This window comes from Haliotis asinina, chromosome 1, assembly GCF_037392515.1.
Source record: "Haliotis asinina isolate JCU_RB_2024 chromosome 1, JCU_Hal_asi_v2, whole genome shotgun sequence".
Lineage (NCBI taxonomy): Eukaryota > Metazoa > Mollusca > Gastropoda > Lepetellida > Haliotidae > Haliotis > Haliotis asinina.
The window spans coordinates 83,633,156-83,661,035 of record NC_090280.1 but is presented as its reverse complement, the minus strand read 5'-3'; the positions used below and the strand labels follow the sequence as shown (position 1 = coordinate 83,661,035).

Genomic DNA, 27,880 nt, shown 5'->3' with positions numbered 1-27,880 from the left:
AAGTCATGTGACCTACATTGCTGTGTAAGGAAACGCGACAAAAGCGGGCTGTCCGAGCAAGGTCGGGGACATTATCCAACTGAATATACATCCACTGGGTCATACGTTGAGTCGGAGGGGAGTAGTCATAAGGTAGGTCTTCTCACAGCTCAAAGTTTATTCATAAAAATGATTACATGTACGATGAGTCTGAACGTGTGTCTGTGCGCAACGTGAAGCAGTACTACTTATCTGGGGAGACGTGACACAAAACAGGTAGCGAGGTTTTCCCACTTCACGCGATGGCCTGATTTCCCCGAACGGTAAGTCTTCCGTCCGTATCCCACCTAGTTTTATTCTAGTCATATCATATCACCTGAATATCACCTCATGAGATAAGGATGAGTTTTAACGTGTCATGTTAACTGTATCTGAATTGGAGAAGCGACCAATCATCGCTCAGTCTCTGTGTAAATTCGTTCTATGTGCTGGGAGACACGTTTCTAATATGGCGATTGTGGATGTTATGCCGTATGCCCCCTTAGTTTTAACATTGAGGAAAACGAGTGTCGGTTTTTTTTTGGATATGTTGAATATGTGTTTCAGTACGCTCAGATAGAATTAAAGAAACATGTTCAAAACTCATTATTATCAGATGAGGAATATATATTCAGGTGATATGATTTGACTAGAATAGAATTGAATTAAATGGGGGGGATACGGGCGGGAGTCTTACCAAAACATGCCCTACTATACTTTTTGATGAAAAACCTACATCAAATTTCCACCTTTTTATAGAATGTATGGAGCTCGTCAAGTATTTTATACTGATCAAACTATTTCTGAACTTTTCAATGCTGCTTCTAATCATTCTAATCGTTTAATTTTAGCGTATTTGAAATTGAAATTGAACTATATGAGAAAATGTAGATTTTACCCCGAGAATGTCAGGTGTTAGAGGGTTTGAACTCGTACTATTATTTGTGCATTTAGGAAAATCAGTATCCTCCTGCCAAACTGCTGGTGTGGCTTAAAACAAAATTTACTCACTCGCTAGATGAAATAACCAGGACAGCCTGGGTACTTCGTATACGAGAAATTTCTTTTATTTATAGATTTGGCTTCGTGAGGTTCACACGAGGTGAACATGTGTCACATTTTACAAGTTTTTTACACAAAGAATTATAAACTGTCATCAGTAAGAATGATGTAACACTGTTTGTGATTCCAGGAAATTGTCAACCTATCAAGGATTTAAATCGTAAAAGAATGCAGTATGTGAACTATCCGCCATTACAACCAGAAAGTCACGTAAACTGCTATTTCTGTTAATATCATCTGAACTCCTTCAAAACAAAGAGGTGGGAACGAATGTCCCTCGAAGAAACAATATGTGGAATGTTGCATGTTTCCGAAAGCAAATATTATTTTCTTTCAGTGTGCACTGCCTAGTAGCGCCTACCATAATAATTAAGATATCCATGATTTAGATATCTTCCACTGTACTACTGTTCTCAACCACTATCATGAAATTTTATACTCTGTCAACATATGTAAATCCAACCTGCTCAACAACTGAGCTAACTCCTTTACGGAATGGCATTGTAAATGTAAGCTTTCAATATGTCAGTACCATGTCAAAGTGAACTTGTTGTCCCCTTGTCATTGCTCATTGGAGTCCAAATGGTGTGTGCTTTTATAATGTGGGTCAGTGACCTACACACATACACGCACGCACGCACGCACGCACACACATGATAAATAAATAAATAAATAAATAAATAAATAAATAAATAAACTCATGCTTTACTGGTTATCTCCCTTTCCTTCCGAACGGTGACGACTTGAATCCCTTCAAAATCCCTAGAAGCGAACGCACAATCACTCATACCAAGCAGTCTCCCCTCTCCCGCCAAACCGACCACGTGACCAACCACATACAGCAATCTTTTCTCTCTCCTTTATAGCCTGAGCGGGCGGTTCTGTGGTGTTTCCCTTCACGGCTTATGTCTAGTTTCTTTTCGGGCATTTAGCCCAAATTCTGCCGTGAATGCCTTTATCAATCTGTTAATTATCATAATTGAAACAAATATGATCAAACATTGGTAAATTAATATTCGTTCTTTTCACCGTGTTTCAGGTGACTGTTCATGTTTTGTAAACAGTGCCGACAGCGCTTGACGTACATACACTCTGGGGCTCTTCTACTGCTGTATTTTGGTTTGATTATGCATTGATGTTGTAACGTTTAATTACTATTATCATTTTATATACACATGTTTGCACTTTGAAGTGGTGATCGTCAGTGTTATTCATTCATATCATCTTAATGTTTGTCTTGCTAATTTTCACATGTGAACTGGAAAATTGAAACTAAATTTACACAACCCGTTGCCAGGTTCAGCGAGTCTGGATGTCTTTGTGAGACTATCGTCAGCCTTGTGGGTTGTGAGTAGTATCTGGAGTTGTGATGTCGCCTCAATCGAAGTCGTCGTCATCTTAAGTAGTGGCAGAGGTTAGAGTCCATGACTCAGGTAAGAGGAGAGCCTCTCCAGTCAGGACTCCAGCGTCATGTCTGTTCACAGGTATCTCTGACTAGTGTACCGACCCATGAGGGTGCAGCTGATGCCTCCAGCTATGGTGATCCTCCAGTATTGGAACCGTAGGTCTTCAGAGAGTCGTCGCATAGATCACCCGATGTGGTCTTAATTTTGAGAGGGGTATCATCAGTACAGTTTGCGTCAGATTGTTTGATTCCGACGAGGGACAGTATCTCAGGGGCATCGTTGATCCAGCAGAAGCAAATGTCGGCAGAGAACCCTTTAGCGTTTGAAAATGCTACGGAATCCGACGCAGAAGCGGTCTTGTAACAACATTGAAGACCACAACGCTGAAGTCTTCGTAAACGTGATCACTCGTAGGGTGTATCAGGCGGTGGAAAATAAGCTAGGTATTCAACAGAAGCAGACGTGTATCCGGGACAACGTTGACCATCTGCGGGGTAACGATGAGCGGTCCTGCACTGTTTTAGTACCAATCAACGTTAAAGATACGCATCCAGGGTCGAAGCTTGTAGAAGATGATGCATATATCTATCCGGATGCCGAGGTCTTATCATGGGTGGCTGACGGCCTTCCGATATCATCCCCGACGAAGACGTCAAATCCGGCTGAAACATACAGCATAAAGGGTGATGACTTTGAGTCTATCATTATCCCACCCATGAAGCCCATCTCCGACGTAACTGAGAATTTGAAAGCAGCTTGTGGTAAAGCTTCGAAGACTGAGGGTCAGCATACTCCTTCGTTTAGAAGATTTAGAGATCACAGTAAGGAACATTTATGAAGGCGCCAGCGATTGATGAAGATTTCTACGTGGTCTCTGACGTGAAGTCGCGAAGCTAACGAGTCGAAGGTAAGAGGCTAGCCCAGCTGGATACAACAACCCAGAGGGCGTTTTTCAACTTAGCTAGATCCAGGGTGTTTAGTGAGGCACTTTTCAGTGTATTCAAGAATCCAAAGACTTACGAGGAGCGAATGATCTTGTCTGCTATTGTCGCACAACCTGAACATCAAGAATTTATCTCCGATCATTTGGACCCTACGTCGGCAGGTATTACTCTACTACGACGCCAAGTGTTGCTGAGCTCCACTACATGGCTAGATGTTTACCCTGTTTCATGGCGAGATCCGTGAAGTAGCACAAGATTCCAAGGATTTAGCGTTAATTAATCCAGTCCAGACTATGAACAACACGTATCGGCAATCGCCACAAAGTAGTCATCTACAGTCTCGTTTTTCGGGAATACAGCAGTCCAAGGAGAAGAAGTCATTGACTTCTCGTGGCGGCTACTCGGGGTCTTTTCTTCGCGCCAAAACAGACGTTACTCTAGCCGAGGGCACTCCCAAGTTGTTGCACGCTTCTTAAGTTCAGGTTCGGAACGATAGGTCGAAAGAACTGGAAAATACTACAAGACGATTACGTTGTAGAGGTACTACGAGAAGGCTACAAGATACAGTTGAAGTCAGAACCGCCGTTGACCAGCAATCCGTTGGTTCACATTACAGGCGCATTACAACGACGAAGTCGCTACAGGCAGATGGTCGACAATAGAGAGAAAGCCTCGATATCAACCAGCTCGAACTGAAAGCAGTAAAAGAAGCAGTCCTACACTGGAGGGCACAACTGAGGAATCCAGTCTGGGTGATACACAGGGACAACACGACGGTGGCCTTCTGCATCAACCCACAAGGGTCCATCAGATCATCGCCCCTTCTTCAACTAACGTTCCAGTTGTTTTACATCATGGAAAAAATCAACCTGACGGTGAGGGCTTGTCACATACCAAGGGTGAGGATGTGTTAGCCGACGCCCTGTCCAGCTCGATACGTCTGTCACCAACAGAGTGGATGCTTCATGCAGAAGCCTTTAAGTTAATAGCATACATTGTCAGCCGTCCTCTCATCGACCTGTTCGCAACCCGATTCAACAATCAAGTGCATCTCGCCAGTACCCGATCCACTAGCATGGGTTGTCGACGCCCTAGCCGTGTCTTGGGAGGGTCTGAACGCTTATGCGTCCCCTCCCCCTCCGGTCCTGTTACCAGAAGTACATATTACGCAAGATCGACCAGACGAAGATCCTGCAAGTGATTTTGGTCGCGCCTTTCTGGCCGGCGAGATCCTGGTTTCTAGACATCATAGAGAAGCATGGCGAACCCATGTTGCGCCTCCCAGACTGGCCGAACCTCCTCATACATCCTCACACCTGAGAAAAGAAGGGGAACCCATAAGCGTTCCCTTTACACATATGGAGCGTATTACGTGCTGCTTATAGAGAAGAGGATGCTCCACCATGGCACCAGAAGCTGTAACGTTGGCCCCACGTAGCTCCACACGTAACCTGTATGAAGTGGAGATGTTTCGACCAACGTTCTGCTCGCAACGGGTTTACGGCCAGAGGAGCAACTCATCCACTGGTAGCAGACTACTTATGTCATCTGAGGTTCCAGAATTAGTTGCATTATTTAGATCCTTTAAATTAGAGGATCAACAGCATGAGCTCCTGGATGGGACCTTAATGTGGTACTGCGGCACCTCATTAATGAAGATTATGAACCTGTGACGCAGACATCTTGGCAGCTGCAGCCAGGATGTCCGAAATCCATGACTTCGATTTCGGTCGTACAAGATTTGAAGCTGGTGACCACGTTGCTGTCCACCTAGACTTTAGGTGGGGCTTCACAGCGAAGAATCAACTGCCGGGACAACCACTTCGACAGTTTTATGCCCCTGCTCTATCGAATACAGATGACACACAGGAAGGAGTACAATCCAACAGGGAACCCCGGAGGTGGTTGATCCCGCCATCTTTTCCCTCGGATTCAGTAAGCAATAAAGCATGAGTCGGATAAGAAGAAAATGTGTAATTTTTATGATAAAATGGATTCTTTATACACGTACTTATCCTGACGAATGAAATGAATCCCTCCCAACCACCCCCTCTCACACCACTCGGGCTTCCCTTTTAGCCTGTGTGGAGGCATTTAGCCTGTGTGGAGGAATATTGTCGGAGAGAATAAGGACTGCCTTGTGGTTGGTCATGTGGTCGGTTTGGCGGGAGAGGGCCCAGGGTGAGTGATTTTACATTCTCTTCTAGAGAATTTGTTTCCACTAACCGTTCAGATAGAAAGGGGAGATAAACCATGAGTCAGGATAAGTATGAACTATCAATTTTATCCCCAAAGTTACATTATAAAAAAATCAATCAATCAATCAATCAATCAATCAATCAATAGCCCAAACAAAAAACCAAAACAAAACAAAAGACCCAAACGAACACCACCGAATAAAAAATAACTACTACTACTACTACTGCTGCTACTACTACTACTGCTACTAACATTACATCTACTGCTACTTCTGTAATACTTGCTGCTACTACCATCAGTACTGCTACTACTGGTACTACCACAATGACTACTAGAACCACTTCAGTTTCAATTTCTACTACTTCTACCACAACCACAATGGCTGCTACTCCTGTTGCTACTACTACTACTACTACTACTACTACTACTGCTACTAACATTACATCTACTGCTACTTCTGTAATACTTGCTGCTACTACCATCAGTACTGCTACTACTGGTACTACCACAATGACTACTAGAACCACTTCAGTTTCAATTTCTACTACTTCTACCACAACCACAATGGCTGCTACTCCTGTTGCTACTACTACTACTAGTACTACTACTACTACTGCTACTAACATTACATCTACTGCTACTTCTGTAATACTTGCTGCTACTACCATCAGTACTGCTACTACTGGTACTACCACAATGACTACTAGAACCACTTCAGTTTCAATTTCTACTACTTCTACCACAACCACAATGGCTGCTACTCCTGTTGCTACTACTACTACTACTACTGCTGCTACTACTACTACTGCTACTAACATTACATCTACTGCTACTTCTGTAATACTTGCTGCTACTACCATCAGTACTGCTACTACTGGTACTACCACAATGACTACTAGAACCACTTCAGTTTCAATTTCTACTACTTCTACCACAACCACAATGGCTGCTACTCCTGTTGCTACTACTACTACTACTACTGCTGCTACTACTGCTACTAACATTACATCTACTGCTACTTCTGTAATACTTGCTGCTACTACCATCAGTACTGCTACTACTGGTACTACCACAATGACTACTAGAACCACTTCAGTTTCAATTTCTACTACTTCTACCACAACCACAATGGCTGCTACTCCTGTTGCTACTACTACTACTACTACTACTACTACTGCTACTAACATTACATCTACTGCTACTTCTGTAATACTTGCTGCTACTACCATCAGTACTGCTACTACTGGTACTACCACAATGACTACTAGAACCACTTCAGTTTCAATTTCTACTACTTCTACCACAACCACAATGGCTGCTACTCCTGTTGCTACTACTACTACTACTACTACTGCTGCTACTACTACTACTACTACTAACATTACATCTACTGCTACTTCTGTAATACTTGCTGCTACTACCATCAGTACTGCTACTACTGGTACTACCACAATGACTACTAGAACCACTTCAGTTTCAATTTCTACTACTTCTACCACAACCACAATGGCTGCTACTCCTGTTGCTACTACTACTACTACTACTGCTGCTACTACTGCTACTAACATTACATCTACTGCTACTTCTGTAATACTTGCTGCTACTACCATCAGTACTGCTACTACTGGTACTACCACAATGACTACTAGAACCACTTCAGTTTCAATTTCTACTACTTCTACCACAACCACAATGGCTGCTACTCCTGTTGCTACTACTACTACTACTACTGCTGCTACTACTGCTACTAACATTACATCTACTGCTACTTCTGTAATACTTGCTGCTACTACCATCAGTACTGCTACTACTGGTACTACCACAATGACTACTAGAACCACTTCAGTTTCAATTTCTACTACTTCTACCACAACCACAATGGCTGCTACTCCTGTTGCTACTACTACTACTACTACTGCTGCTACTACTGCTACTAACATTACATCTACTGCTACTTCTGTAATACTTGCTGCTACTACCATCAGTACTGCTACTACTGGTACTACCACAATGACTACTAGAACCACTTCAGTTTCAATTTCTACTACTTCTACCACAACCACAATGGCTGCTACTCCTGTTGCTACTACTACTACTACTACTGCTGCTACTACTGCTACTAACATTACATCTACTGCTACTTCTGTAATACTTGCTGCTACTACCATCAGTACTGCTACTACTGGTACTACCACAATGACTACTAGAACCACTTCAGTTTCAATTTCTACTACTTCTACCACAACCACAATGGCTGCTACTCCTGTTGCTACTACTACTACTACTACTGCTGCTACTACTGCTACTAACATTACATCTACTGCTACTTCTGTAATACTTGCTGCTACTACCATCAGTACTGCTACTACTGGTACTACCACAATGACTACTAGAACCACTTCAGTTTCAATTTCTACTACTTCTACCACAACCACAATGGCTGCTACTCCTGTTGCTACTACTACTACTACTACTGCTGCTACTACTGCTACTAACATTACATCTACTGCTACTTCTGTAATACTTGCTGCTACTACCATCAGTACTGCTACTACTGGTACTACCACAATGACTACTAGAACCACTTCAGTTTCAATTTCTACTACTTCTACCACAACCACAATGGCTGCTACTCCTGTTGCTACTACTACTACTACTACTGCTGCTACTACTGCTACTAACATTACATCTACTGCTACTTCTGTAATACTTGCTGCTACTACCATCAGTACTGCTACTACTGGTACTACCACAATGACTACTAGAACCGCTTCAGTTTCAATTTCTACTACTTCTACCACAACCACAATGGCTGCTACTCCTGTTGCTACTACTACTACTGCTACTACTACTACTGCTACTAACATTACATCTACTGCTACTTCTGTAATACTTGCTGCTACTACCATCAGTACTGCTACTACTGGTACTACCACAATGACTACTAGAACCACTTCAGTTTCAATTTCTACTACTTCTACCACAACCACAATGGCTGCTACTCCTGTTGCTACTACTACTACTACTACTACTACTACTACTACTACTACTACTACTACTACTACTACTACTACTACTACTGCTACTACTACTACTACTACTACTGCTACTAACATTACATCTACTGCTACTTCTGTAATACTTGCTGCTACTACCATCAGTACTGCTACTACTGGTACTACCACAATGACTACTAGAACCGCTTCAGTTTCAATTTCTACTACTTCTACCACAACCACAATGGCTGCTACTCCTGTTGCTACTACTACTACTACTACTGCTGCTACTACTACTACTACTACTAACATTACATCTACTGCTACTTCTGTAATACTTGCTGCTACTACCATCAGTACTGCTACTACTGGTACTACCACAATGACTACTAGAACCACTTCAGTTTCAATTTCTACTACTTCTACCACAACCACAATGGCTGCTACTCCTGTTGCTACTACTACTACTACTACTACACACTCAGTCACTCACTACTACTTACTACTATCACTACGTAGGCTGCCTAAAAAATAAATGGTTCTTCGGCACATTTCTTTTCAAAAGTGGCGAGAGCGGTAGGACGTTTTCTTAACATTTTGATAGAAAAAAAGCTGACAAGGGACTAACACACTTTTTGTTTTGTTTTTGTTGTTTTTTTCTCCCCAAAATTCAATTGGAAAGTTTAGCAAGTGCTATTGTGTTTTAGATTCAGGCACACTCGTTTTTACAGACACTCATTCTTATAGTGCACAAGCGAATGATTGGGACGGGGCAATGTCAAAATTAGTATTTTTAAATGGCAATAAAGAACGTTACGCGCACAGGTAAATGTCACGCGCCGATGTCTGAGAAACATTTCACTTTATGTTTAGCTTAACACTAACACAGCCAGCAAGACTATGTTTCATCTTTATCTTCATCTTCTTTATCTTCAACTTCGCCGGGTGAACTTTGCCTCTATATATTGTGGATTTGAATCAGCACAGTGGTAGAAAAGCAAACCGGTTTCACAGCGAGCGTTTCTCTGACCTTTGACCCGATTACTGTTTGACTATATCTTTATCGGAAGTTGCCTGTGCGGCGAACAGAAGACCCGGAAGTTTTTGGTAAAACCCATATCCCTTCAAAAATATATTCATGTATATGACTGATGGGAAAATCGAGGGAACATTTTCAACTGTGAGCTTGTGAGTGAAAAAGACAACATTCCCAAGGTCCCGACAGACAGCTGAAAGGTAAACCGACATTTCTTACGACGTCCTATACAATGTTATATGCTCGACGCGAAGTGATAGTAATCTACGGATATGTTCATACCCTATCTAGTGGCATAGGGCCACCTGCAATTCGGACAGTCACGAGTCCAGTCCGGTGTAAGACGTGTCCAAGTCAAGTAATGCCCCCTCTGTACACAGCAACTTAGTGGGTACGGACTAACGAGGTCAGTAGCTGAATGCACGCATCACATCCCGCTCCAGTGTCCTACATACTCAACCCCGCCATCTCTATATAAATTCAAAATATTATTTACCCCCAGATGCACGGTTTTATATATACGTATATAGTCGTTTTCAGTATTTGAAAAATTAATATGTCTTTGTGTAAATCCAAAAGCAAGAGTTTTGCAAAGATTTTTTTGGTATTTTCATTTATATGATTAGTTAATAAATAGTATATTTTAATTGTCAAATTCAATCATGTAACCTCTGGTATCCGGAAGAAATAATGAGATTTATTCACTGAAGCGTTCAGTTATTAACATGAACTGACAAAAATATCTAATGAAGAACTATAGCCTAAAAACGTAAGATTAGTTACGGACAACATATATGATCTTTGTTATCAGTTGCAAAGGTGAGTCCCAACAGATGACGCCAATGACATATCTGTGTTAATCATTCTCGGTATGTAACTGTGTCACAACTGTGTTACAACACCAAATGCAAATACACCACAGTTCAGTCAAACAACTTGGTTTATTGTCTCTTTTGAGCTCTGAAAACGTCAAACTATCACCAAAATCTCTCATTCTTTGTTCATTAATTCAATTTTTATTGAACTGAATTCTGATGTTCACTCATAAGACTAGTGTCAAGCTTGCCGCCATTGTAATATTTTGAGAGTCTTTTTACAAAGCAGTTCCGTCAACAAACAGCAGGGATAACGCGTCATGTAAACGTCTGTTCAAATATCTATAAGTTTATGAATATGTCTCTGCTACTGACACAAAACGTGTAATTAGTAGAACTGTGCACTGTTTTCTCAAATACAATGTATTGCAATATTTTGTGATTCTGGATATATATTTCGATACGTGTTGCAATATATTGCGCTTCAGTGTTTAATAGTGATTTACATACACTGTACACGTAGAGCCTAATATCTGCATGCTAAACATTTTTGTGATACCAGAAACCTCTTAGATTATATTTTGACGGATTGTATTTTTTTAAAATTTATTGTATGTAAAATATGCTGTTTTGTTATTTAATTGCAATGGAAAACTTGTGAATGAAAGTCTGTGTAGATTTTATCCTAAATCATAGAGATGATCACAAAACATCATATAATTTTCATTTCCAGTGTATTGGTCCTTTGAGAAAATATATAATTGCAATACGTATTGTTTGAAAGGCGTATTGCGATCAGGCACTTGGCAAACCAAATTGTCACTTATCCATAGGTTGTAAAACTTTACGTTTACAGATTGTAGATAGTTCTGAGGGCTCGCTCACCTTTTAGCAGAATTATGTGTAAGCCGGGACTTGAATTATAAACACAGCTAAGCCCTAGCTTTGTATTGATAGTTCAGTCCTTAATGGCGTGTTAAGGAAGATCATGTATTTTATCATTGTGACTGTCGCTGTAAATAGGTGGCATTGGTACAGAGCATTTCCAGAGTATTTGAATGTGATACAAACGTCTGCCAGTTCATCTCTGCCATACAGTCGTAAGTTATATTTGTAAGAGACTGCGGTTTTACTTGGCGAGTAAACAAAATGCATGTAATGAACAGGGCTTTATGACACAATTATTAAAATATACCATCAAGAAATAGGTCATATTCAATTTTGCGAGCGTACCAATAGCCTGTGCCAGTGCAAATGCAAATCATATGTTTTCATGTATGTAAGAGACTGAGGTTTTACATGGCGATATAAATAAATATCTATTTGTGATTCCCAGACAGCTATTTAAATAGATAATACTTCCGGGTTCTGCAAAAGCAGGTAGTCACGGTGCCTAATACACTGATTTTCCGAGTGTATAGAGGAAACATTGATACGATCTCGACATTAATGAAAGTGTGTGTGTGTGTGTGTGTGTGTGTGTGTGTGTGTGTGTGTGTGTGTGTGTCTGTGCGCGCGCGCGTGTGTGAGGGGAGAAGAGAGAGAGAAGGTGGAGGAGATCTGGGATAAAGTACAAACAGGTTGCACTTTGTAACGTGATCGTCTGATGCGGACGTGTTTCGTATGGTTTGTGATAAGATAACTTACATTAGGGCTGTTTTTACACCAATGAAAATGTGCTCATCCAAACGTAGCAGTACATCGCACAACAACATATTTTAAAGGGAAGTTTACCTCAGTTTTGTCAATGACGAGCAAGAATACTAAAATCAATCTTGAATCCAATCAGTTTTATTCAATCAAACAACGTAATGTTATGGAATTGATCTCGACCGATATCTCAATCTTCATCTCCGTGTCGGGTCACTTCAAGATACGTTTGTTTTCAGATTAAAAAGACACACCACTATATCCTACACAAATATTACTTACCTACAAAACTATATACTTAATGGTAACACTCAAGGAAAGAACCGTACCTCAATAGCGGTCATTAGTCACACAGACAGTTTCGAGAAGCAGAGCTAAATGTACGGTAAGAATGTCTGACATTTGAAAGCTATTCATTTTGCAATACACGTAGATTTCAGTGATTAAGTAATGTTTACGCGGGAGACACGCGGGATTTCACACATCGTGGGGAGTCAAACCCGAGTCATCGTCTTGGTTGCATCTTGAAAAGACCATGTCTGGTATCCCCCGCCTTGATATTTCTGGAATATTGCTGAAAGCGGCATGAAACCAAACGCACTCACGCACTCCTTCATCAGGTGAATGCTGGAATAAGGAGCGAGAATTATCTCTGAAAGGTCATGATATAGAATGAAGAAATGTTGTTATCTATAAAAAGTGTCGTGTATTCATGTACTAACAACATGTTAAGGGCCTAGACGGTTTGGAGAAGTTAGGAACAACGTCTCAGCCACAATCAGAGGATGATAGTCATTCGACAAAGTAACTAGGCCCACAAGGACTCCGTTCTCAGTGCCCCATCTAACCTGGAGGGACGGTGGAAGTTGCCAAATGGGTAACCTATTGGCTCGCCACGTCGGGTTCGATTCCCACACGGGTACAATTTGCAAAGTCCATTTCTGGTATCCCCCGCCGTGATATTGCTGGAATGTTGCTAAAAGCGGCGTAAAACAATAACCATGGTCACTCACTAACTCTTTGTCTTGATAATGTAACTTGAACCTGATTTTAATATATCACGCTTTTTCACTGGAACTACTTCTTTACTTGCAGTTTGGAAAGGTCAACGACAATGGACGCCACAACAGCCAAAATCATCGCCATCGTCATCCTTCTCTTTCTTACGCTGCTCCTGGGCATAATTCCGTACTTCATCGTTAAAAAGGGAAGGGATGTCAACGCATCTCGAAGGGAAAAGGTATTGAGTCTGCTGAATTGCTTCGCTGGGGGCGTGTTTCTTGGCACATGCCTGCTTCATCTGATGGTCGAGGGCAAGGAGGATTTGGAAGAGGGGCTTACAAACGCCTACAACTTCACCGGCTACCCGATGTTTGAGATGCTCACTGGTGTAGGGTTCTTTATCATCGCTGGAGTGGAGCAGCTAGCCATACTGCTTATGGCGGGAGCGGTCGTGACGTCACTTCCGGAGAACCGTGCAAAACGTGAACAGTACAAGGACCCCCCGACAGAGAAATCGCCTTTATTGGGCAAAGAAAAAGATACTGACGATAGCATGGGCATCATGGGAAAAAGAGGTAACGACATGTCCTCGGTGTCCCCCGTTAGTGAGCTGGAGAGATCTTTATCCCACACCCATGACTTGAATGCACTCTCGCGGTCGTCTGGACTCAGCGCGTTCTTGTTGTTGATCGCGCTGTCCTTCCATACAATATTTGACGGTTTAGCAGTGGGATTGCAGGAAGAGGCAACAGACGTATGGGAGGTTTTCATAGCAATCTCGATTCACAAAAGTCTTGTTGCCTTTTGTCTAGGTCTTCAGCTTTTCAGAGCCTTTGTACCATTCTTTAAGAAACCCTTCGCGTGCCTCTTCTTATTTTCGTTGATGTCGCCGATCGGAATATCCACCGGCATAGCTGTAACGTCTTCCAGCCTTGACGTTGACGCACAATCAATGGCGTCTGGGATTCTCCAGGGTATTGCCTGTGGGACGTTCCTCTATGTCACGTGTTTTGAAATCCTCAGGGACGAATTCGGTCATGGTAAAGGAATGATGAATGTGTTTGTTGCATCGGTGGGTTTCGCTGCAATGGCGGCTGTGAAGTCTCTTGATCACGACTGAAAGCAGAGTTTAAAGCGTTTAACAGGAGAAATGACTTTTCAAATAAATCGACAAACAATCCATGTCTTGGGACATGTGGCTTATGCCATGTTTGAAACTGTTTTCACTTAGGTAACAGATTTCTTTTTAATACCAGGAGCCTACGCACAAAATAATAGCTTGCTATCAACTCGTCGATCAGCAGTGTTCCATCTGTATTAGTGACGGCCTGAAAATAATCGAATCTGGAGCACAGAGACCGGTGATTGATATTATGAGCAATGGTTAGGAAGCCTAAGCTAGATTGTCAGTCTGTCGAGGTCGACTTATCTGCTAGTGAAATGGCTGTTCATTCAGATCGAATGCATGCAATACAGACTACACATATAGGTGTTTGAATGTGTTTTAGCAGAATATGCATCACAAGACAGAACCAAACAGGAGACAAAACGAGGCGATGTGCTTGCAAAACCGACACAAGCATTGTAGAAGGGTCTCCCAATATTAGTGCACGAAATGTGTGTACCATGCAGGTCAGCTGAAAGTGTAATAGGAAACATCAGTTCGATATAACAGTAGTTTACTGTATGACTGATTTCGATTTACACTTTATAGTGTTCGTTCATTGTTCAATCAGGACGTTTCCTAATACCAGTCACCTTTCACTACCGTGTGATTGTTGTTTCACACCGAAGACAGAACGTTGCCAATACGAAATACATGTATATAAAAGATCAGTTAGGATTTATAGCCTGGGCAATGATGGGTACACTATTCATACACTCACGGAAACAAAAATGGGACCACCCGATAGTACCAGTGTTCCTTTATGTTTTTGTCAGATTTTCACCCACAGTGAAATAGAAGACTTATGAAGAAACATGGAGAAGGATGAAGGTACACTTTCTGGTGTTCCCTTATTTGGTTCCATGAGTATATTTTAACTTACGTTAAAGTTTCGTATGGTGTATTTACGTTATATTAAATGTGATTACCTGGGGCAGAATATGATGTGCAGCTTATGCATGGACAGTATATTTACTTCGAGATATATGTACATGCATATTTTGGTAATTGTTACAAGAAAAACAGCAATAAAACGTTTGGTAAGATCTAAAGCCGTACGTGTTTTGTATGTACGAGTGAATTCGAAGTCTTATGCCTTCGGAATGATGTTTAATCCAGTCTGGCAAATCAGTGCATGGTCGATAGTGAGCGATGAGCTGCGTGCCGAGTGAGTTTATTTTTACGCCGCACTCAGCAATATTCCAGCAATGTGGCGGCGGTCTGTAAATAATCGAGTCTGGACCAGAGAATCCAGTGATCAACAGCATAAGCATCAACAGCATAAGCACAAGCATCTACACAAGTGGAATACGATGCTATGTGTCAACAAAGTCTGACAAGAGTCTGACTACTCGACCCTATTAGTCTCTTCTCACGACAGGAAGGGTTACTGAAGATCAATTCTGATTTGGATCTTCAAGGGTGCTACGCATTTTTAATGTCATGACGTATGAACCTGGTCAGTGAGTGTGAACACTCGATACCGTTAGTCCGCTGAGGAAGGCCAAACCTAGCACGTGATATGACGGTTTAATATCATAATAAAGCGCCTGTTTGTTTGTTTATCTGTGCCTGTGGGTGGGGGTGAGAGTATTAGTATACCACCACACTTGCTTATTGTTTCTGTACGACTTCTGATAATAAAGTGAGTGAGTCAATTTAGTTTGCTTGTTTATCTGTGCCCATGGGTGGGAGCGTCAGTGAGTTTAGTTTTACGCCGCACTCAGCAATATTCCAGCTATATGGCGGTGGTCTGTAAATAATCGAGTCTGGATCAGACAATCCAGTCATCAACAGCATGAGCATCGATCTGCGCAATTGGAACCGATGAGATGTGTCAACCAAGTCAGTGAGCCTGACCACCCAATCCAGTTAGTCGCCTCTTACAAGCATAGTCGCCTTTTATGGCGAATATGGGTTTGCTGAAGGCCTATTCTACCCCGGGACCTTCACGGGTCGGGTGGGAGTGTGAGAGTATTAATATACCACCACGCTTGCTTATTGTTTCTGTACGACTTCTGATAATAAAGTGAGTCAATTTAGTTTTACGCCGCACTCTGATAATAAAGCACTCATGGAAATGAAATAAAATGTTTTGGGGCGTTTATTTGTTTGTTAGTCATTTATATAGGTAGTTTCAAGAAATATTAAAATATCTATGTTTTCCCAACTAGGCTTTTCAATTTGGTCATCTAATCATCACCCAATGTACCATTTCACAGGTAATGATAACAAGAATTTGCATATTATCAACAAATTTAGAAACATGTTATAACTTCCGTCACAATCAAGAATGGGCGGTAACATCTACCAGCTGTCCTGTATAGACGGGAAGGTACATTTACACATGTGTTGCCATAGAGACCAAAGCTATGAAAGCAGTAAACTTTTAACAGGCAATACAGGGAAATGCATAAATCAGTTATTTAGCATATGAATTGGGATACACGAAATAAAGGGTGGGGGTATGAGACTTTTTTTTTAAAATGAATTATGTATGCGAACCTACTGAGAGTACATCTCATTTGCATACTATTGCTTGCATCAGAAACGTAAATATTCACTCGTGAAATTTCAAGAGGGAAAACTGACACGATTTGCTCTCCTATTAACTCATTAAATCAATAAATTTTATTGATTTTACAAAAAGTGTGGAAAACAAAAGTGGGGGAAAACGGTAGTCATAGAATATTTAACAATCAAACTTACGCTGTGTTTAGAACTACGAAGTAAACGCAAAAAAATCTTATTTCTATTTCCCCGTCTACTTTCAACTCGTTTTCAAATATGATATTGATTGGTGCCATGATTCTGAATGTACCTGGGTAGCGCGTTACCTTATCAAAAACGGGGTTAACTAATTCAAAACGTTCTTCTTCAATATGGTATATATGTATGTACGTACGTATGTATGTATGCATGTATGCATGTATGCATGTATGCACCTGCCTGCCTGCCTGCCTGCCTGCCTGCCTGCATGTATGTTTATGTACTAAACGCCAAAAAGAATGTTATCTTTCGTGAATTACTTAAAAACTATGAAAGATGCGTTAGACGGTATTAGTTCACGAGAATGATTAACAAAATAATAAATCACGAAAACTCACGAAATGCATTCATATTTTTTCAGCAGGAATGTCCTATTTTCGACCATGCCGAAATAAACCAATAATAGTGATTTAGATGTCCGAAAGAAAGGTTGAAATAAAATTCAGCTTTGAGACAAACATAAACCATTCAAGGTCACATAAAGTTCAACTATTACCACAAGAAACAGCTGTTGTGGGGTGTAAAAGAATCATTTCTTTGATTTCAGTCTTTGAAAACATTTTCTGCTGATTTGCATTAGTGAAAGGAAGTAAAACGTATCTTTGACATTGTGAAAACGTGCTTAGGCACAGCTAAAATTATGTATGCTAACAGCTTTGCTTGCAAAGTGACTTTTTACCATTTTCTGTTGACACACAGCAATGTCAAACTCCAAAACAATGCTTTTTGACAACGCCCTCAGATTCCACCTTATCACGGTTATAAGCTTTATATATTCAGCGCTACAGATGGACTGGTGTCACCGTAGACAGACTAAGAAGTTGACGTCCACGCATCAAAACACCGTGAGTGAGTGAGTGAGTTAAGTTTTACGCCGCACTCAGCAATATTCCATCTATATGACGGTGGTCTTGACCACCCGAACCCGTTAGTCTCGCCTCTTACGACAAGCATAGTCGCCTTTTATGGCGAGCATGGGTTTGTGAAAGCCTATTCTACCCCGGACCTTCACGGGTCCTCTCCCACTCACCCCAACCCTCCACCCCACTCCCTTAAAATAAATAAATAAATAAATAAATAAATAAATAAATAAATAAATAAATAAATAAATAAATAAATAAATAAATAAATAAATAAATAAATAAATAACAGTTCAACTGTAAATATAAAAAAACCCTGAAAACGTAGATAACCCAATAACATATTAAACAATGATCACAACACAACATATTTATCGCAAATTTTCATAATAAGGTTTGGTCATTGGTAGCAATATGACTATAATGCCCCACGAGTAATCCTAAATATTTGCAAGGGTATTTACTTCATTCCTATATTTCTCTAAACCTTAGAAGCTATCCTTGAAAAATCATTTTCAGTATGTCCGACTACTTTTCGCTGATAATCGTTTCCAAAAAGCGTAGAATATAAATAATGTGAAGCTTCATTCTACAGGTGAGTCCACTTTTTCATAATCATCACAAATCAATTTCTTAATCCCTATATCACTTTTAATGCACATATAAGCAAATATGTTTATCACTGGCAATGCTCATTCAGGAACAGGCTTACAAGCTACGGTTCTTAGTAAATTCTCTCGGGTTTCCTATCTCAGGCGAAATTGGAAGGGAAATGAACAAATTTATTTAGAAAAAAAAATAAACTGGTGAGAGCGGAAGAGAACGAAAAGAAGGAAAACAGTTTTGAAATAAGAAGATTGTTTCCCAAATGACTGATGGTTGTTGTCATCCATTTATTTTCACTGGTTTAATTTCACATAGTCTTCAAACATTATCAAAGGGAAACAATCCATCACGAAGACAATCGGAACAGCTCGGATATTCGCAATTCGGTTTGTCCGTGCGGTCAAAGTTATGCTTCTTGAAGTTCCGACTGCGCTTTGCTCCACACATAGGCGAATAGTAGCGCGGAAAGCTTGATTGCCCTTGTGAACCAGTCAGGTTCCCGCACGCAAACAATGCCCCGAGCTCAGAGCGAGGGCGGAATCTGTCACGCATGCGTTGCGGAGAGCTTAGAGACAAATCAAACAGTTTACCTGAAACTACCCACAAATTTAGCATGTTATAATTACAGTTAAAGTGGTAAGTAGCAATATATATGTTCAATCGTTCCTTATCAGTGTCGAAGGTTGTAGCATGATTCATTTGCCGGAGACATTTTTGTCGGAAAATCATCCGAAAGGACACTTTGCAAATGGCGGCCATCGCGTCGCGCGCTCACTATCCTAGTTTCTACTCAGAAAAACTGCTTGTTTGCTATTGTCGACAGAATATCCCAGTTTAAAATCGTTAAGGGTTGACCCGAGCGGTTTTCTCACTTCTCGCCATGAAACGTCTTGGCGCATGCTTATCCCAGAGAGGAGCTTTGAAAACTCCATCCACTGCTGAACTGGGAGCTCCCCGCACGGCTCCCATGTCTTCGTCCGCTGATCACTCGCAGCAGAGACTGTGTACCTATAAGGTCTCTGCTCTCAGTCACTATTCACACGATGTAGCAGTTTCTGCCACAGATATATCTTCATGATGAATCGTTATCAACATGACACTATGACACGGCGATAGCAATGGCCATGTTACAAACATCGTCATCAGCTTAGTGTTTGTTTCATTACAATATTTCAACATTGCTCTTCGTCTAGTCAGATTCTAAACATAGATTGGTTCACATTTTCACGACAAATTCGAAACAAACATGATTGACAGTCACAAAAACAATCTTATAAACGAACATTAATATTGTTTGTTTTGTTTTTAAAGAATAATTCCAATGCAGTGACCTATGCTTCCTTCGGAATTGCTGCCCCAATATCTTTTAAAACTTTAGATAATCAAGGATGTGATATCATGCTTGGGTACCATTACTTGTCTTGTCCCACATTCCATATTTGATGGCCGACTAGGTACAGCTTTTTTTTCACCAACTGCAGACCAAAAGTGATTTTATATATTTTTTTGTCTTGATCCAAACTACTGGTAATATATATAGCCAACAAATGTTATCCTAGCTTTTGGTTGTGATATCAAAGAGCTAAGGGTTATGCTATTTTAAACGGTTAACGTGAATCTTTTACAGTCACTTTGCTAAATTTTAATCATATTTCACCAACTGAAACTGCTCAGGTATGTGTACAATGTTGCACACATTTTGTTAGATGTTAAAAATTTGTGGGTATTTAGGTTGCTACAGGGATGAATTCCGACCTGCTCAGGTGATTTGGGCATCTGATGACAGCACGGTGTCCCAGTTTGAAAGTCCCAATCCCTCATAATTCACATTTGTTAATGTAGACAATCATTATTATTTCTATAACAGAACAGGGCTGTTTTCTGGACACTATTAGTTGAGCTAACTCCGGCAGAAAACTTTTACGAGACTGTTGGCATCCTTTTTTACCTTTTGTGTGTGTGTGAGTGTGAGTGTGAGTGTGAGTGTGAGTGTGAGTGTGTGTGTGAGTGTGAGTGTGAGTGTGAGTGTGAGTGAGTGAGTGAGTGAGTGAGTGAGTGAGTGAGTGAGTGAGTGAGATACATATCATGAATATTGCATAATAGATGATGATATTCCATGGAACTAAAAGATGGAATGGTTGGCAAAACTGACAGTCTTAATGTGTCAGTCTAATGGTTTGAAAGTGTTCACTTGTCACGCCAAAGACCTGGGTTCAATTCTTCATGTGGGTGCATTGTATGAAGCACACCTCAAGTTTCTCCCACCATGATAATTTGGTATTGCTGGAATATTGCTAAAAGTAGCATAAAACCATACTTCCTCACTCCAATATAATCTGAAACAGTGTTGACTATTTATCTGTCTGACGTGGATGCTTCTTTTTTGTTTTGCATATCTCACTTTCATAATTAGCATCCGAAGTAAGCAAGACTGTCGTTTTTTCAAAAATAATGAATGTTCAATTCCAGTGGTTGCAAATAATGATCTGCATTCATAAAGGGATACAGTTTGGCTCATAGAATGTTGTGAATTGTGACAGATTCAGATCCTAATGTACAGATGTTGTCATGTCTTGAAAGTGCTTCATAACTTTATTTTTTCTTCACAGATATCACCTCGCTGCACATGCCGGAAACAGCCGGACATCCATCGAAAAGCTTGATGATTGATGATAATTATGATACATTTCTGACAGCATAAAAGGTAACTTGCAACAATGTCGGCTGGACAAGTTTCACTGGTACAGATTGAGACAGGAGACCAGACAATCATCTACCAACTTGATGGAGGTATTCTCACTGTCTCAGAAAATGACATTGTTATCCAAAATGGCAGCAGTGAAAACAAGTGTGAAAAGTGTGAAGCAACGTTTGAGAATGCCACTCAGCTACAAGAACATATGCTTGAGCACGAGGATGGGCATGTTTTCATGTGTGAACTCTGCAACAAGCTGTTTGAAGACCATGCATCATTTGAGGGTCACTTGAAACAACATGAAGGTCAGACGCTGTACAAGTGCGAAGTGTGCAAGAAGGTTTTCTCACAACTGGAGCCAATGCATGCACACATGGCAGAACATGCAGGCGAAGTGCATTATGCATGTGAAACATGTGGGATTCTCTTTCCAAATATGGAAGTCTTGAACCTACATAAAGTGTCCCATATGGAAAATCCAGACGAGGACGGAAAACCCTTTCGATGTGAAGTCTGTTTCCACAGGTTTGCTCTTCAGACAGAACTGGAGTCTCATTGCCGAACTCACTCACAACAGAAGAGCTTTACCTGCGTGGTCTGCAGGAAGAAATATTACAGACTGATGGATCTTCAGAAGCATGCTCGTCTCCATGTTGAAAGCAATCCGTTCCAGTGTACAATTTGTGGAAAGTCATTTATAGACAGTGGGCGCCTTCAGTGGCATCAAAGACTTCACACTGAGACCAAGAACTACAAATGTGGCCAGTGTGGGAAGACGTTTGAAACCGAAGAAGCTCTTTCCATACATCTCAAACTGCATTCTGACGACAAGGAGTACCGTTGTGACAGTTGCGGAAAGAGTTTTGTGAAACTTGCAAATTTGAAACGTCATATCAAGATTCATACAGGCGAGAGACCGTTTACATGTGAAGTATGTGGGAAGGGTTTTTCAGCTAAGGACACCCTTCAAAACCACATGCGGCTCCACAACAAGGAGGACTTATTCAAGTGTGATAAATGTGATAAGGGATTCACTGTTGCAGGAAATCTGGAACGTCATATGCGAATCCACACTGGAGAAAAGCCATACAAGTGTCGTATTTGCAAACGGACATTTCTATTGCCCTTTTATCTCCAAAGACACATGCGTACCCACACTGGGGAGAAGCCATTCCAGTGTCACGTCTGTGGAAAGAGGTTTTCCGAGTCTGGACAGGTTCGCAAGCACATCAAAGTTCACAGTGGAGAGAAGCCATATAAGTGCGAAGTTTGTGATATGAGGTTCACAGAGATGAGCAAGCTCAAGGGGCACAAGTCGACTCATAATCAAGATGAATGGGACAGGATTGCTGAAAGTGCTTCACAGGCAACTGAGGAGTTTGATTTAGGAGATATTTATGACGAGGTTGATCCAAAGAATATCAAGACCGAGGTGTTTAAACATGTGGAGTGTTTAGAGGAACTGTGCGACCTGTTGAACACTCGGGCTACTCCAGCAGAGAAGACTGAAAAGTGTGAGATCTGTGGTCAAATGTTTGCTGGGGTAGGCAGTCTCTTGGTGCATCTGAAGACCCACAAGAACCAAGCTAGGGAGAAGTCACTCAAGTGCAGTGTTTGTGGAAAGCCATTCTACCGACTTGGGGACCTCCGAAAACATCTTGCCACTCATGAAGGAGAGAAGCCGTTGCAGTGTGAGCATTGTGGGAAGCGGTTCTTGGATGTCGGACGTCTGTACCGTCACACCAAGCTTCATACAGACAAGAAACTCCACAAGTGTGACCTCTGTAACAAGGCTTTTGAAAGTCCGGAAGAAGTTGCACTGCATATGAAAATACACATTGGAAAAGGATTCAAGTGCGATGTGTGTGAAAAGGAGTTTTCCAAACTGGCAAATCTGAAACGTCACATGATTTCTCACAGTGAACTAAAGCCTTTCAAATGTGAAGTGTGTGATAAAGACTACGCCTCCCTTGACAGTGTCCAACGTCATGCCAGAAGCCACTGCACTAAGCCAACGTATGCTTGTGACGTCTGCTCTAAGAGTTTCAATGATCCTGGGTCACTTCTACGACATATGAAGATTCATACTGGTGAAAAGCCATATCAGTGTAAAATATGCAAGAAAACATTCTTACTTTCCTTTTATCTTAAACGCCACATGCGAACACATACTGGAGAACGTCCTTACAAGTGTCCGTATTGTGACAAGCTCTTCACAGAGGCTGGGCACAGACAACGACATATACGTACTCACACAGGGGAAAAACCTTACAAATGTGATTCCTGTGAAAAGTGCTTTGCTGATTCCGGTCAGCTTCGTTTCCACAAGGTTACCCATATGAAAGAAAAGCCTTTCTTTAAATGTCGTAGATGCAGCAAGTGCTTCAAGGACATCCGCTTGTTCCGTCGCCATAAGAAGTTGCATATGGATGGGTCGGGAAAGGCAGCCAAACTAAAGGGTATTGGTGACCTGAAGCAAGTGACGGAGAGGAGAGAGATCCCGGAAAAGGAGAAGAAGTTTGCTTGTGATCTGTGTGACAAGAGGTTCACTGCTGCTGGAAGTCTACAGGTGCACATGCGGACACACACAGGTGAAAAACCTTTCCGATGTGACTTTTGTTCCAAGGAATTCATTCGCTCAAATGACCGTCTTAAGCATATGGCTACTCATACCAACAGTAGACCTTTTGGGTGTGAAATCTGTGGCAAACGGTTCCGTGACTCTGGGGCTTTGACTCGTCATGTTAGGACACATTCTGGTGTCAAGCCGTTCTCATGTGATAAGTGTGACCGTTCGTTCGGACGCAAGGATTATCTGCAGAAGCATATGAAAGTGCATATGACGGAAGATGGTGATGCTAGTCTTACATCAGTGCATTTGGATGAGGCTCTGCAAACAGTTGTGGACACTCCTGATGGTCCTTGCATCATTAAAACTGAACCTATGTCCAGCACAACCTTCTTGGAGAACATTGAAGTTGTGGAAGCTTTGCCGATGCTGGAACATGCTCCGAAGATTGAAGCTGAGATCGTTGAGACAGAACATGACGGGGAGACAGTGACGTACACCAACCTACCAGCAGCTCAGCCTAGGATGCAGTATCAGGACAGCCAACCCGCCCAGCAATATGCACACAAGTACACAGTGGTCACTCCTCAGACCACCTACACGGTCATTCCTGAGTCCACTTCCTATACCACCTCCACTCAGACGTCAACCTCCACCTCGACAGGCTCGGTGCAACAGACACTCGACTTTGCTGCTGATTCTGCCTACCCTGAGGCCATTGAGACTCTCATGTCACTGGCTGGTATCCCCACAATCAGCACCCCGGTGGAAGAACAGCAAGAGACGACTGTAGCCTTGGTGCCTTTGTAAATATGTAGGATAGTAAGAGGGCTGGCTAAGACAGTCAATAATTGGGAGGTGTAACTGATGGCAAGAATTACTGATAATTTGCATAAACTGTTATGATGAAGTTTCAATATATTTTACAATCACCATGTTACATTTCTATTTACTGAGTACTTCTGAGACATGTTCAGTATGCCTATATTTTGATTGCAATTTAGTAACACATGTATAAATCTGTCACCACTTTGTGATTCCCGCAGGATCGAAAAAGGACAGGGTGACAGAGTTTCAAAAGGAGCAATTACAGATTTCCAAGTATTCTGTTAAGTGTTGCATGCATAGTGATTCTTAAAGATTCAAAGACGACAGTTAGTTCATTTACCTTCTACATGAAGTAGAAGCTACAAAGCACCATGTGTTGATATCAATTACTGTATTAAAAGAAGGACAGGGTGCCACTTGAAAAAGGGCAGGGTGAGGCGCCATGTTTAAAATGTCTTAGGGAACACTTACTAGTGGTGTGAGATATGTTGATTTCTTTTGGTCTTTTTAAAATTCTTTGCTCAAAGTTACTTTTATGTTGATTATTAATCAATGTTTAGTTAACGGTTTTCAGTCACTGTAATATAAACTGATAGCCAGCCCTAGTTAAGCAGTGATTGCCCAGTGATTCCCCATTTTGACTCCCTGGTGTCATGAGAGGGAGTCATGGACATGTTTTGAGGAGTCAAATACGCAGGTTTCCTGCATCATGGGAAACATTGGTTAAGGTAGCCAATTTTAGGTCCTATCTAACAGTATTGTATCATAAGATTGAGTAATAATGAATGCTGGTTCAATTGAGCAAGTTGAGTAGATGTTAATATCATGGAGGATGTTCCATGGATAGTGAATGGGAAAATGTCTTTTTGTTTTGGAATGTCTGCAGGTCAAGTATCGCCACAAAATGTGCGGCAAACAACAGTAAAGATGCACAACTTGAATTCAACTGTTCTACAGTTCTTCTGAATCTAGAAAATTATGACTGAGACATGAATCAAAGTTTGAGCTAAATCAAGATTTCTTCATTTTTCACTCCAAGGTCAGTTTGTTTTGAATTGTTAAATGTTGGATGTTCTTTGGTAAACAGGTTTAAATATGTGCATGCTTGTGCATTCTGTCCAGTAGATATGAACTTGAAAAGATTAGCGGACACCATTGTTCAGACCCAAGTCTGCAAAAATTCCAGAATGGAAGTTAAGTGCGGGGATTGGCAAAGGCAGGGGCGTGGGCCATTTTGCACACTAAAGTAAAATGGCCCATTAAAATTTTGAAGTTTACTATTGCTACAAGGGCAGTGGTCTATTCTAAATTCAGAAAATGACTCATAATCCTGAAAAAGGCCCATTGTCAAAGTTTTCTATCCCAATCCCTGTAAATGTTTACCAGTTCATGATGAATGTTTTGTTCAAAAATGTTATGGTTGTTATTACTAAATGTTGTTTTTGAATAGCTGACTTCTTTTTTTCTCATCATGATTATTGATCATGTTGATCTAGTAACAATGGTGAAAGGAAAAGGGGTTTACTTATTTAATGAATGTCACAAAACTTTTAGTACTTTTTAAAATATTGTAAGGAAATAGGACTTTTAAGTTTAAAAAATTCTTTTTCACTCTTTGACAAGCTTATTTGTCAACCAAGTTTGGTATCCACTGCTGTGATATTGGTGAAATATTGCTAAAAAAACTCACTCACTCACTCACTCAAAACTGTTTTGTTTCAGTTTTCTTTTTGTCAAACATTCTTAATATAAAATTCAAACATTTAGTGTCATTTGCTGCATGTGTTGCATGAGTTTAGTCCCATAAAACATCTGGTTAAATCCTTGTGTATAATATAGCAATATATCAGGGAACTGTATCAAAAGGTATGTAGGGACTGAAAATCTTTATAATCTGAATCTGAATAATCTTTCAATATTTTATCATCAACACTACGAGTGATATATAAACTAAAGTGTTTGTTACACTTGTGTAACAGATGTTATGTACTAGCAATGAAAAGTATGTATTATCATGCAGAAAAATGTCATTTTTATTTGAAATATGATGTCCATGGTAGAGAAAAAACACTTTGCTACTGATCTCTAGGTGTCTGACTTTGTAACAGCTTGTGCAGTAACCATGGTAACACTTATATGAAACTGATGAAAGAACTACAGTTGTTCTGTTGTCTATATTTATGACTAGGTGGAATACTGTTAGAAAAGACAAGAAACAGATCCTAGGCTGAATCAAGATGGAAAATGTTCAAAATGTTCAAACTGGAAAATATTTGAAGTGGATACATATACAAATGTTATTGTGAATATATTCCTAACAGCAGAAAAGAAAAGAATGTAATGGATAAAGAAGGCTTGAAAGCTCTTTTTGTTGCTTTGTTTAATTAAAAATTGAGCTTTTGCATTTTGCAAGAATTATAAAAATAAAAATGCAATTTCAAAGTAACTAAGTACATTGCAAATGGTGAATATCATTTAATAAATTATTTCTTTTGAAGCAAGGTGGGGTGGTCGAGAAGCCTAGTGGCTAAGGTGTCGACTTGAGCCGAAGACCCAGGTTTGGTTCCCAACATAGGTACAATGTTTGAGGCCCATTGTTGGTCTTCCCAGCTTTGATAATGCTGGAATAGAAATGACACTCACTCACTAAATAACTTTTAAACGGCCACATCATCACGATAGTTAATATAGCCAACACCTAGGAATTCAATATGTCAAGGTGGAAACCTTCGAATTATGGATGCAAATTTTTTAAAGGGTAGGGTCAAGCATTATAGACTTTTTTTTTTTTTTTTTTTCAATATGCTCTCTGGCAGTGCAAATTTCCATCTATAGTTTACATTTACTAAATTACATGCCTTCATTTTAGGGATTTGTTTTGAACATGAGTGGAATGAATAGGTTGGTACATGTAAAATTCCCCAAATTATAGAGTTTATTTTTCATTTCCCTAATGAGTTGATCAGGAGTGAGGTAACAGTTTTACATCACATCAGTGTTGATTGGGATATGTGGGATTCATGGTATATCAGCATTTAGGTAGGTAGAAAATAGGGAGAAATTCAGGCTGGTTGAGTAAGTGTTTTTCATTTCCCTAATGAGTTGATCAGGAGTGAGGTAACAGTTTACATTACATCAGTGTTGATTGGGATATGTACGATTCATGGTATATCAGCATTTAGGTAGGTAGAAAATAGGGAGAAATTCAGGCTGGTTGAGTAAGTGTTTTTCATTTCCCTAATGAGTTGATCAGGAGTGAG

The 27,880-nt window shown here is 40.6% G+C and overlaps 2 protein-coding genes across 3 annotated transcripts; both read left to right on the top strand.

Annotated features, from left to right (window-relative positions):
- Positions 1 to 15,951, top strand: LOC137283609 (zinc transporter ZIP1-like). Of its 2 annotated transcripts, none has more exons than XM_067815212.1 (2): positions 1 to 132; positions 13,222 to 15,945. In XM_067815212.1, exon 2 carries the CDS (start codon positions 13,241 to 13,243, stop codon positions 14,246 to 14,248), a length of 1,008 nt encoding a protein of 335 aa, XP_067671313.1. In that variant the 5' UTR covers positions 1 to 132; positions 13,222 to 13,240; the 3' UTR covers positions 14,249 to 15,945. The 2 variants fall into 2 exon arrangements, with proteins under 2 accessions (XP_067671313.1, XP_067671305.1); XM_067815204.1 differs by lacking the exon at positions 1 to 132 and adding an exon at positions 9,682 to 9,861 and having other exon boundaries at positions 13,222 to 15,951.
- A 3,139-nt stretch (positions 15,952 to 19,090) lies between these two features.
- LOC137298242 (zinc finger protein 728-like) lies at positions 19,091 to 24,684 on the top strand. The gene is made up of 2 exons (XM_067830419.1): positions 19,091 to 19,164; positions 21,138 to 24,684. Exon 2 carries the CDS (start codon positions 21,246 to 21,248, stop codon positions 24,600 to 24,602), a length of 3,357 nt encoding a protein of 1,118 aa, XP_067686520.1. The 5' UTR covers positions 19,091 to 19,164; positions 21,138 to 21,245; the 3' UTR covers positions 24,603 to 24,684.
- Positions 24,685 to 27,880: the final 3,196 nt, after the last annotated feature.